The 13,030-nt window shown below is 39.3% G+C and overlaps 1 protein-coding gene across 1 annotated transcript in view; it reads left to right on the top strand.

Moving 5' to 3' along the window:
* The window catches only part of LOC149230209 (uncharacterized), a 191,651-nt gene that overhangs the window by 133,179 nt on the left and 45,442 nt on the right, over window positions 1-13,030 (top strand). Inside the window, exons 17-18 of the mRNA XM_089378905.1 lie at window positions 12-171; window positions 762-955. Coding sequence (XP_089235031.1) covers window positions 12-171; window positions 762-955 — 354 coding nt within the window. The remainder of the gene's footprint in view (window positions 1-11; window positions 172-761; window positions 956-13,030) is intronic.

The raw sequence follows: 13,030 nt of genomic DNA, 5'->3' as shown, positions 1-13,030 counted from the left end.
TGATGGATATACAGGATGCGCTTGGAGGTGCATTGGAGGAGATATGCAAGATTGTACCAGATGGTGTTCTTGTTTTCTTTCCTAGCTATAAGTTAATGGAGAAACTTTGCAACCGATGGAAGGCAACTGGTCAATGGACTCGATTAAATGAACAAAAATCGCTTTTTGTTGGTAATATGTATTCCAAAATTTACTATGATATGAAAGTAGAGCCATCTTGAAGCTGATGAAAATGCTGTTTGCTATTTACTATTTAAAGAACTTTCTGTACAATTTTTAGACTATGCGGTTTCTATTAATAATTTTATATTTACTGATAGAAGGAAAACAGCTATTAAAGCTTTTTCCATCTAATCCAATGACACAAGCAACCCAATACCTGCCCATTTTGATGTCTGTATGCAAGAGGAAATGAATTCTTGGTAAACTAAAGATGGCCTATAGGACCAGATGATGTTTTGAGAGGCAATATTTGCATTACAATTTAATCTCTTATTTTATGAATTCAAGTGCAAAGCATTTTTTAGTTTTAAGTTATTTATTCTCAAATATGGTATAATATATAAGGTTTTAACCCTTAGTGTATGTGGGCGTGTGTATTATTTAGTTCTTTTCTTTGACTTGGAATCAAAGAAGCTGCTTAAACCCCTTATTTTTAGTACTTCGAAAAATATTGTCTTGTATTACTTAAGTTTAAAAGGTGCTTTGTTATAATTCATGATGTAATGCGTATTTACATAGTTGTAACTCAATTTTGGCAGAACCGAGGGGAAGTCAGGACAATTTTGAAGCAATACTCAGTGCTTATTATAGTGCTATTCGAGGAGAAAAGAAAAAAGTTGTTCGTAAATTGAAGGATGGTCGTAAGCAAGTGCCTAATCCTGGTAGTTGCAAAGAGGGCCTTGTGGTGAGGTCCAAGGGAGGGGCTGCTTTTCTAGCAGTTTGTCGAGGAAAGGTGGCTTCTTATCCTTAACACGTTTCTAGCAACTTACACATAATCAGTGCATCTTATTTTCTGGATCATAACAATCATAAACTAGTATCAACAGTTGTTATATATTGAGAATGTCTATTTTTGGTATATGTGTCATGCAACATTTTAGCTATTTGTCTTACATATACACCTATTCAATCCACTGAAAAGGAATTGATCATAGATACAGTAAAAAGCTTGTGGAATCATATAGATGGGATAATGTTTTGGAAATTTAAAACTAGCAAGAATAATGACATGTCAGTGGAAAATGCTTTCAAATACCCTCTCATTAACCACTACATAGCCGAGCTCAAGGCGTGGTTTCACAGACATGTTTAGAGTCATAAATGGGGCTTTAGTTGAACTTTAGAGTTAATGTTGCTACAGAGTGTATAATTCTTTTGAAATTCAGGTTTCAATGCAACTATAGAAATTCTCTCTTTCTAGAAGTTTCCTGGTTTTACTTCCAGTGTATTTACAGCCTTAAGGATGATTTAAAATATAATAAAACAGCAGCAAACAGTGGACAGTTTCATTTCTTTTCAATCACAGTCGACCATGCAATCCAAGAGAAAAGATACCAAATGTGTGCGGAGAAGTTTTGGCCCTATAAGACATTCTTATCATTCATAATCCAGATCGGAAATTCACTTTATGGCAGCAGTAATTACAGCAGTAAATCTTCCCTAATATCTTCATTATCAATGTTATTATCCTTAACAATTTCTGCCTTAACTGGTGTCAAATCAATGAGACATACCAGTGCTGAAAATTACCAAACAAGAAGATAAAGATGGCTGAAAATCAAATGTAAAGAAGCAAATTATGGATGGCTGAAAACTTAATATAAGTGTATAAAAATGATGTCATGTACATACCATAGCCTCATGACAAGGCTAATCCATTCCTCTAACTCTCCAAAATCTTAGCTAGGGAAAACCATGAAATCCTAGCTCCACTATAGATCCTCCACAAGCTGGCGTCAACACTAACAAGCCTCCTTGACTCCAAGCAAGAAATCTCCTCTCTCCTTCTCAACAAGTACAATCCTGAGGTTTATCACCAAACACTCTGTTGATTTTTTTCCTTAGCACCTTAGAATCAGGTTTATGTCTAAAATACGATAAAAAAACACACTAAAATGCCACAACACCAAGCAATTTGCACAGCGGAAAATGTACAGCAGTGAATCAATGAAGCACACAAGAATTTACATAATGCAAAACTTGTTATATTACAACTTTAATACAATAAACTTAGGGAACTTAGGGCTCCCTTGCCAGGGATCATGGCCCTTACAATTAGCCTTGATACAAGGAAAACTAGGGCTTGATGTCAACAACACATGACTATCAATCTGCCCTTGAACAAGACACACTTGAATTACTTGCCAAAGGAGTGATCACACCAGCCCTTTCAGTCCACGTACCTTGAACACCTGGCAGGTCTTTTGCCACTGATACTTGTAGATGATACTGCTGCTCACAAGTTCTTATGCTGCTCCAGAATGGCTTACATCTTCAGATCAACAAACTGCCTTCTATCAATCCTCCCGCTGCTCCAAGAAGACTGAACATAGGTTCATCAAATCTGCCCTCTAGCAATCCTCTAGTTGCTGCAAGAATGACTTCTCTTATAGTCTTCAACAATAGTGCCCTCACACAACAACTTTGATGTACTTAGGGCTTCCACAAACAACCTTCTTTCAGACTTCTTGCTACTCCAAAAACATTTGATCATAGGCTTTCATAACAGCCCTCTAACTGTCGTCTTGACTGCTCCAAGATATCAGTGCTCAGAGCACATTTGGCAGCCCACACAGTAGTGATTTGATTACCCAAATCACAGTCACTAGGGCTGCTTGCAACCTCTGTCCAAAACACCTTAGTGGACAGACCTTCAACCCTCCACTTCCAACCTCTGTCCCACTTTGCACCTCAACCCTTACTTAGAGACACAACTCAGCCTCGCTTGGATTCCTGAAACAGCTCGCTGATCTCAGAGATATTGTGGCCCTCAACACAGTAACAAGACAAACCTCTTGTCACTTCCTTCAGGGTCTTGACCCTCTCCAATCAAGCACAGAAATCAAGAGCGAAGATGACCAGAATATAGGGCATAACTTGGATGACTGTCATACACAGAAGTAGCCCTAATCTAAGGCACAAACCAGCACATGAATAGGCCTCCACAAGCTCACTAAACTGACCTTAACATAGGCACAAAAATCAGTCTTAACATGTCCTCATACCTGGGCATAACTTGACCTTCAATTCAGACTTGAGACAAACCATTCTTGCACCAATTTGTCCTTCTTTAGGGCCAGCGGCTACCTGAGGTTATTCACACTTCTTACTTGAGCAGATCATTTGTCAAGATGAGCTTGGATGGATGCCAAGTGAGCTTCATTTGATCTCTACTTATAGTGGTCTTAGTGGATTACATTAGCCACCAAGAAACATGACTTGTAGCTCGAGCCAACTTGAGCCTACATGTCAAAACCCACTAATCATAAGAAACAAAATTCTTTCATTTGACTTTTGTCCACACCATTGAAGCCCTAGGTGCCCCTTATCCCTTCAAGGGTGCCGTCTTGCAAACAATAATTAAACAATTAATTTTCCACTTGGTCTTTCGCACACGACTTTGGGTAGAAAGCCCACCACTTGGGTACATTGCCCATGAAGCTCCATTTTCGTGGGTCAATTCCTCACAAACCCAGTACCCCAGGGGATGTGGGAGTACCTCCCAAGCTACACGTTTCAACTCCCTATCTCATTAACTCTTTAGGATAGAGTTCCTAACCCTAAAATATCAACGAGTCCACCAGGAAAACCCAGTGATCCAAGACATGGGAGATGAAATGCAATTGAGAATGAACAAGAGAGAGAGAGTGACCAAGGCACTCTTCGCGTCGCATTTCTAAACACTAGATGATCATGATGACTCAAAATGAAAGAACTCACGTTTTCCCCTATATATATTTATATATATATCAATGTTGCATGACTCGTACTCATATAAGACTCATCTAGCTATTGACTTGGCGACCTGTATAAGTCTTAGGAATAACTCGGATAAGACTTGTATAAGACTCGGCAAAATACATAAAAAACTAGAAATATGGTAAATTTTAAGCACAGAAATAAAAAAAAAAATCGAATTTTGAGGGTCTCCACGGGTCTTATGTGGGTATTATGCAGTTCTTCATGGGTTCAATGTAGGTAGCTGAGTTTTATGCGGGTACGAGTAGAAACCACGAGTTCTATGCGAGTGACCCTTCTCGCTATAAAACCTGTCAAGACTTGCGGGTCTTATAAGAGTCGTGCTACACTGATATATATATATGAGAGGTAAGGGAGGGCAACAATGCAAGTTACTACAAACAGGTTGGCCCACACATGTGAAGTTCTACACTCTAAAGGTACACATGTTAAGCTCCAAGATGATAATGTTCCACAAGTAAGGGTCAAAGCCAAGGGCACTCGTCATACAAAGTCCATTGCTCCTCCATCAAGGGATTTGATTCTTTAATGCCTCTCATAGGCCGTGTGTTCCTTTGGGTTTTGTTGCCACACAATCTAGCAAGGGTACCTAAGGGACAACTACTAGACCAAATGACAACAATGGGACAAGTACCCACTCCCACCTCAGTTAGTGTCCCTTGCTCTTTATGGACTTTAACTGATGGGAGGAGTTTTAGTATGGAAGAAATCACTTGTAATGATGGGATTAATGATAAAGTATGAAGTGATTCCCAGGGCCCATTCAGGGAGAGACTCAATTATGGCTCGATGCTTCAAGGGAAGCTAAGGGCTCTCCAAGAAAGACCTAGGAGTGAAGTGTAGACCAAGGGTTAAAAGATAATTCAATGATGATAGGAATGTCTAAGGTTAAGACTTCGAATGTGATATTTGCCGTCTCTAGAAGCTTTGCAAGTTGATTTATCGCTTGACATGGGCTTTTGCCTCACTAGAGAGACACCTAAAAATACTTAAACAAGACCTAGGGTTTATGAGTAATCATGGGAGGAGTTACTCCTATGTGCTCTCTAGGTCAATATAGGATAGGGAAAGGGTCAAGAATGATCAATTCCTTTGAATTCTATGTGCAAATGGCCCTTAATAATACCACCAACCCAAGACGTTCAAGATGGGCTTCCAAAGATGCAATTAGGGCTTGAGTTTTCTTGCAAACCAACTGTGGGAATTGCTACAAACTTGGAGAGCCACTAGAGGAGACACCAATGCACATTCTTGTCTAATTGCTTTGCCAAGTCACCTCTTCTAATGCGATTGCAGGAAGCCCTAGTTGGCTATCTAGGAGAGTGGCCGAAATTTTTGGAAGAGAGAAAAGAAAGATAAGGAGAAGGTGACCACCAATTTTACTTGGATCAATGCCTAATCCTTGGGCTATGGAGTCTATGATGATTTAGGATTTTGCCAAAATCATCTTCAAGGAGGCTAAAAAGAGATGCCCTAGCAACCACTCTTTAACATTTACCCAACCGAGATCTATGGATTTTTCATTGAAGAAAACAAATTTCAATCCACTTGGAACATTCGTCTACTTGTTATCTAATGAGTAACATGTGCAATTTGCAGTTTAAAAAATCTTTAAAATGTTATTCAATGAATTAGGGCACACAAAATCTATCTAGTTGCAATAATTCCACACATTAGACATCATATTAAGAAGATATTCCACAAATAGCACTTACAAGACAACAAGAGATATATCCAACGATAGAAACAAGAGGTAGCTCCAAGAACAAATTAAAATTTCAGCTTCCAAAAGTATCGAAATGCATCCAGAGATATCCAAGAGACATCCTAGAAGAAGTGTGAAGTTTGTACAAGAGAACTAATCCAAGAAGTGATGATGATGCTCTCACAAATGAGAGATATCTAAATTTATACGATGCTCTACCTAATTCGAATTAGCCTAATAGCCCCTACAATCATAAAATAATGTGCTAATAACATGTTCTTGGTGACAAGCCCCCCAAGTAGCTATACAGTAATGGAGAAGCCATCCATAAGTGAGATGAAATGATGAAGTCATGTTTTAGAAGGGCCATTGGAGGGCCTCGTTGAGTTCCCAAGATGCCATAATGAGAGTGAGGGCTCCATGAATGACAGATAAGGGGGTGGCACCTTTATCTCTAAGAAAAAATCATGTGGTGATCCAAAGTGGCTCTCTGGGGCACAAGTAGTGGTCTCATTCGTCTCTTGATGAAAAAGAAGCTTGTAGACTGCTCCAAATGAGGGAATGGAAGATGGTGCTTGCCCTCTCATGCCTTAAGGATGAGACAAACCTCCTATGGGCCTCAGATTAGCTCCTAAGTCGACTGGGATCATTACTGTTCCAAGTGCATAATCTCATATATAATGTGGGGCAATGAACAAGCTGCTGAAAGTGTTGAGGGTGCCCATAAGATGAGCTAATTCCATATCACATGAAGGAGTCCCATGGCTCTTAATGAATCCCTTACAAGTGTTAATATGATCCTCTGGTGGGCTTGGGCCCTATTTAAGTTGCCCAACCCATGATGAAACCACCTGCCAATTACGCATAAGATCCATGTGTCTCCTCACCCTTAGGTACAATGATCCGTTAGTGCATCTAAGTGAAACAATCTTGTTAATCTCAAAGCTTAAATGAGACTTCATAATGGGTTTCCCTTCCAAATTTGGGGCTCTGAGCATGTAATGGTATTACCTCCCTAGGTAGGAGTGGCTAATAACCAATCCTATTAGGTGTTCCCAACCCCTAAAGGAAAATACATGTCCAAGGTACATCCTTCAAGTGGTAGGTGTCATGTGGATAATGATAAGGTGGATTGGGTCACAAGGGTCTCAAGGCCAAATGCCATGGGCTCAAGGGTGGTAATGTATGAATGTTGGAGGGAGCAATTGTGGTACATGACTTACCCCAAACTTTGTTTTTCCACCCTTCTTATTTTGCTTTTTGCCTTTTATTGGTTTTTCTTTTATTATACGGCTCGGGCTCTATAAGATGAGAGCATGCTGTGTTTGATATAACAATGATTACCCCCTTAAGGTGGGGCAGTTCATCGCCCACCATGGGTTGGGACATACATGGGTTCTTTAATGATGCAGGGGGCACTCATAGGGGCCCTAAGAACCAGGGTGATGGCCCTAATGATAAAGGGTAGAGCTCATGTTCGACTTTTGCCCACGCGTTATTTTTTTGTATCGACCATCTTTTGAATTTTGTGGTATAATTTCCTTTTGTATGTGGCCATGATATGCTTGTATCTTTTTTTTAGTTGCATCAACCTCTGTGGCATCATTCTAGACTTGACCCAGACATGTGGAGAAGGGGAGGGGAGCACCAGAGGCTTCTGGACCCGCTACCAAAATTAAGGTTTCCCAAGTAGTGCCCATCCTAAAGTTGTAGGCCAATATCCCATGGGACTAGGGTTGAGGTGTGAAAATTCCTAGATCTAACAATCTCAGGAATCTGCGATCTGCTTCTTCCTTCTCACGACTTTTCTGCCTAACACTCAGATTGCAAAAAATTGCGTCCCTCTAGCTCTGCATGGCTTTGCGTAGCTCCTTTTGCCTTGGCAAGTTTTCAATGTGACAGTCTTACCTCTCTGTTGGCTCCCTCAGAGAGGCACCCACGAAAATATAGCCCTCCTGGCTAGTATTGCGCAATCCCTCAGGGGATTCGAACTTTTTCTTGTTGCAACAAATTGGCCCTTGCTTCAATGCTAGATTTGCTCTTCCCTCTTTCACATCAACAACTCTGATACCGTGTGAAAATTCCTAGATCTAACAATCTCAGGAATCCTACTGTAACCAACTGAATCTACTTCACTTAGATTGTAAATTACATTACAAGCTTATTTTAGATTTCTTCTTGAAACATTGATGTAAATTACTGAAGTAGCCTACACCAATTAAATATGATTCTGAAACAGAGAAACTCAGCAAGGAAAATATAAACACATGACTCTTGAGGAGGCATTCACTAGGAAGAAACCAAGTGTAGATCATCTCCGAATATTTGGCTGTCTTGTTTATATTCACATTTCGAAAGATAAGAGAAAGAAGTTGGATCCTACAAGCATGAAGGGAATATTTGTTGGCTATAGTAACACTTCAAAGGCATATAGGATCTACATAAAGGAAGGGCACCGAATAGAAGTAAGCCGAGATGTAATCTTTGATGAAAGTATTGCATTCAAGAAATCGAAGGACCTCTCGATTGACTTTGATGATGAAGAACTTCCAATATTTGAAGAAGAATGCACTAGGGAGGAAGAGGATTCAAATCATGAAGAAGTAGGTCCCAATGAACCTGTGCAACAAGTCATCATCCCCAAGAGTAAAAAGAGACCTAATTGGTTAAAGTCTACTCTTCTAGATGCGGAGGGACATGGAGCAACCAAGGGTACGTTTAGGGAAAGTAAGAAGCCTAAAAGATATTTAGGGTATGCAACCTATATGACAAAGTTAATTGAAGCAGAACCATCCACCTTTGAAGAGGCTGTCAAACATCAAGAATGGAAAGATGCCATGAATGAAGAATATCAATCAATAATGAAGAATGGAGTTTGGGAAATCGTTCCTAGGCCTGAAGACAAATCTATGGTAACTTCTTAGTGGCTCTACAAGATTAAATTGGGAAATTGTTCCTAGGCCTGAAGACAAATCTATGGTAACTTCCCAGTGGCTCTACAAGATTAAACATGCAACAGATGGAAGTATTGATAAATATAAGGCAAGATTTGTGGCTAGGGGTTTCTCCCAACAAAAAAGCATCGTTTATGAAGAGACATTTATACCTACAACAAGGTATACAATTATATGATCGTTGGTCTCTTTGGCAGCATCGCTGGGATGGAACATCCATCAAATGGATGTCAAAACTACATTTTTGAATGGTACTTATCAATGAAGAAGTCTATATAGAACAACCCTTGGGATTTGAAGTAAAAGATAGAGAGACTCATGTCTATAGGCTGAAGTGTTAGTTTTTGTAGCATCAGAGGAGTTCTAGCCTCAAAACTTTGTGGAGAGGCTAAAACATAGGAGTTCTCCATAACCTAGAAATCGATATGGAAATTCCACCTAGAAGTGTCTCAATTAGATTATTAGCCTATTTTTAATTATTTCCTAAGTCTAAACTTAGGAAAATGGGTTAATTTATCAGAATTAATTGAGATAAGGTGTGAATCATCTAGAAACTCACATGGATCGATAGGGAATTTGTTAAAATTGGCAACTAGGGCAAAACTCCACATGGGTTATCTTATTTATGACAACTGATATTTTTATTAGATTCCTCTCTCGAAGAGGTGTAGGATTGATCTAAAGATCATCTGATTCTAATATGTACAAATGAAGATATGAATTTATTTATATTATGGACAAATTTTCAAGGTCAGCCAACAAGCAAAATAGGCACACAAGCCCCCAATTCATCGTCAACATTCCATATAGAAAGGAGACCTCAAGTCATTTTCACCATCATCTCATCACACATATCTCTCTCTCTCTCCTCTTGTGATTGGGCACACTATCCGAGGCAGTCTTCTCTCTCTCCACACATGTGAACTAGGGTTTCTGTTTGCTGCGTTGACCAGCGTTGACCGAGTTGCTGGGAGGTTGTTTGACTGCGTTGACTTGTTTTGACTTCTGTTTGGGTGAGGAATCTTTGTCTAGCAGGCTGCAATTTTGGGCACGAAAATCGAGGAGTTTTGATTGTGGTTAGGGTTGACACAGGTTGATTGTTTGACCAGACTTTGATTGGGCATAATTCGATTGTTTTGAGGCTATTTCATCTTGCTATTTGGAGGCCGAAGTTGACTGAATCTTTCAGGGTCAAATCTGCCTTGTTGACCAACGTTGACTTTTCTGGTTAGGGCTCTTTTGCTGCTGCTATAAATTATCAGAATTTGTAAATTGTACTATCTCTCTCTCTTGAACTATTGAAGACTAAAAGAAGATTTGATCAAGGGTTCCCCACATTAGGGTTTGTCCCAGGGTGGTGCCACATCTTGTGTCCTCTTGTCTTGGCTTGTCTTCTACTGTTTATGTTTATGTTCTATCAACATTTTACTTGCATGTTTATGTGATTGCTAAATTGAAATTGATATTGGGCTCATAAAGAAATTGAAGTAAAATTGCTTTAAAGCATAGAACATACCATTGTTGCCTAAAATTAACGGAATTAATCTGGGCCCTTGAATAAGTTTTTAATCTTTGCCATTGGAGGTCCAACAAAGGACTATAAGGAGTTGATGGGTAGATGGAGAATACACTTGTGAGAGCCACAAAGCCTTTGATTTCCTTGGAGAGTTCTATATTCCAGAGAGCCATCAGTGCAGGAAGAGTTCAAGCTTTAGTAGGGAAGTAGAGACGATGACGTTGGAGGAAGATTTCCAGATCCAGCGAGTGCATTGCAGAGAGAGGCCAAAATTTCTCCAAGAAGCTGCGCAAAGGCTTCAGAGGGAAGTTCTATTTGCTGAGGAAGGAAGACGTTTTCAGTTCCAGAGGATCGGAGAAGTGTTTTCCCAGTCAGCAGCGGGCGGGATGACTAGATTGGCAGTCGATTCAAGTAACACGTGTGGCAGACAACACCAGGTTAATGCAGAGCCTGCGCAACCCAAGTTGGATGGCTAGGCTTTCAGAGCTCAGACAGTGTCGGGATTGCTCAGAGTGATGGTGATTTCCCTCAAAATATTTTTGCCAGTATTTTCTTTGCAGGATAACCAATATTTGATGTCCAGATTGTACTAAGATAATTTCTCTGTTGCATAACAATAAAAACCCTCAACCGCTGAACTGATTTTCCTAGGTTGGGGTTTTTTTGGGGACATTTGTCCAAAAATAACTGTGTTAATTTTGATATGTGTGTGCTAGCATATTTCTCAGGTTCTAGCGCTTTTATTTTCCTCGAAATTATTTGTGAAGGTTGTAGTGTGATTTATTCAGAATTTGCAGTAGCAAATAAATTGTTAAATTGATTAAAATTAGAAGAATAATATGCAGTTCCTGCAATAGGATTTCAGTAGACTTGAAATTTTCACATGGTATCAAGGCGTGATTGGTCAGACGAGGAAGCTTAGAAGCGGAGGCAAAAATTCGATGTTTAGAGGGAACAACAGGACAAATTTCTGGAGGCTGCGTAGACCCTAAGCCAAATAGTTCGAATTGTTGGGCAAATCGATTTTTCAGTGTAGATAGGTGAAGAAATTTCAACCCCACTCCGGTTATTAGTTTTCCTTATCACTCCTTGCGTTTAGTTTTAAATCCAAGCATGATTAAAATTATAAAATCTGGAAATGACTATATTTCTGAAAACACAAAATTTAGAGATCTCACAACTGCTGAAATCGCAGAAATAAAACACAACAAAATTATGACAGCCACACACAAAAATAACACAGTGATTTTTGGTCAATGTGACCCTGGAAAAACCCCCTACAACTCTTGGGGAAAACCAGTTTGAGAGCTCTTCTTTATTTCTGAAAATGCTTTTACAGAGAAACTGAAATACACAGTAAAAATTCTAGCAACCACAAATTACAACTTACCTCGATTTTTGTGTTTGCACTCTGCCTTCAAAATCGTGCCAATCAGCGAACAACCAAAACTGAATTTTTACAGCAATAAAACAACATTAAATGCTGTACGACCAGCCTCGAAAAACGTGCCCAAAACTTGCGGTACTGACTGTACGAACTGTACAAATTTCAGTAGTACGATTGCCTTGAAATTCATGCCCAAATTTGCCTTGAAATTCGTGCCCTTTCTGTTGTCTCTCTTTCTCGATTTCTGTGCCTTTCTCTTGTTGTATGATTTTGCCTTGGGATGCGTGCCAATAAATGCTGCTGCCCAGATTTGTTGAAATGTCTTCTTGCTGCTCTCCTTCAGTTCCTCATTGCTCAGAAATTTTCGGCTTGCTCTCTCTCCTCTTTCTCTCAAATTCTCATGAAAGAATGAATTGATCTTTTTCTCTTCTCTTCTCGTTTTATTCTCTAAATGACCTCTTGGGTTACCCTAAGATCTAATGGCTGAGATTCATTTAGATCTAGGGATGTGAATAAATGTGCATTTAATTCTCACTTTCTATTTTTTAACTCACCCATTTAAATAAAGACCCACTTAGCCTTTTATTTCCATAGTCACTTTTTCACTTTCTAATTCTTCATTGACTTTAATAAAGTCACCTTTAAATTAGAATGTAACTTTAAACATATAAAGTCACTTTTAAATTAGAATGTAACTTTACCACTTATAAAGTCACTTTTAAATTAGAATATAACTTTACCACTTATAAAGTCACTTTTAAATTAAATTGACTTTACCACTTATAAAGTCAGTTTAGGAGAAAAGTACAAATAAATTTGGACACTTTTCCCTAGGACAAATTTCAAAGCCTTAGGGAACCACTTGTCCTTTGATACCTAAATTTTAACAATAGACAAAAAAATTTGGCTTGCTAGATTCAATGATTCCAGTAGGCAAAGGGAGCAACAACAACTCAAATTTTCGTTGAGCAAATTCCTTGTTTGGGTGCAGAGGGTTTTGCAGCAGTTGCAGTATCAGAATCAACGACGAGTGGAAAAGAAATAACACACACAGGGGGAAAATTTCTCTGAAGGGATCTCGAGTTTTAGAGATCATTATTTTCCAATTGCAGATTGGCAGTAGTTGTGAGCGGAGTTTCGTCCCTCTAGAGGGGTGTGCGTGTAGCAAATCTAGTAGCCGAGCAGAAGGAAAGATGGATATTTTCGACCAGATTTAGAGATGGCCACAACTAGGCTTAGAGATTAGGATAGGTTGGAGGAAGCCTCCAACTATGTCATCTAAAAGGCTGGGATGTCCTTCTTTCTGGATGAATATGGCCTGAAAGCTTATGTGGAGAATGTGGTAGCATTACCCCAGGATGTCGAACAACTCAGGAGTATAGAAAGGAAATGTTGAAGGCGAAGTGGATGATTTTGGATGGAGTCCAAGATCATCTAGTCTCACATGTGGCAGACAAAGGTACAACCAAAGAGATGTGGGATGCTCT

The sequence above is a fragment of the Pinus tabuliformis genome, chromosome J (genome assembly GCF_031772625.1).
Source record: "Pinus tabuliformis cultivar Carrire ecotype Pingquan chromosome J, CPIR1, whole genome shotgun sequence".
Lineage (NCBI taxonomy): Eukaryota > Viridiplantae > Streptophyta > Pinopsida > Pinales > Pinaceae > Pinus > Pinus tabuliformis.
Note: the sequence above shows the minus strand (reverse complement) of the source record. Positions and strands in the feature narration are given on the sequence as shown.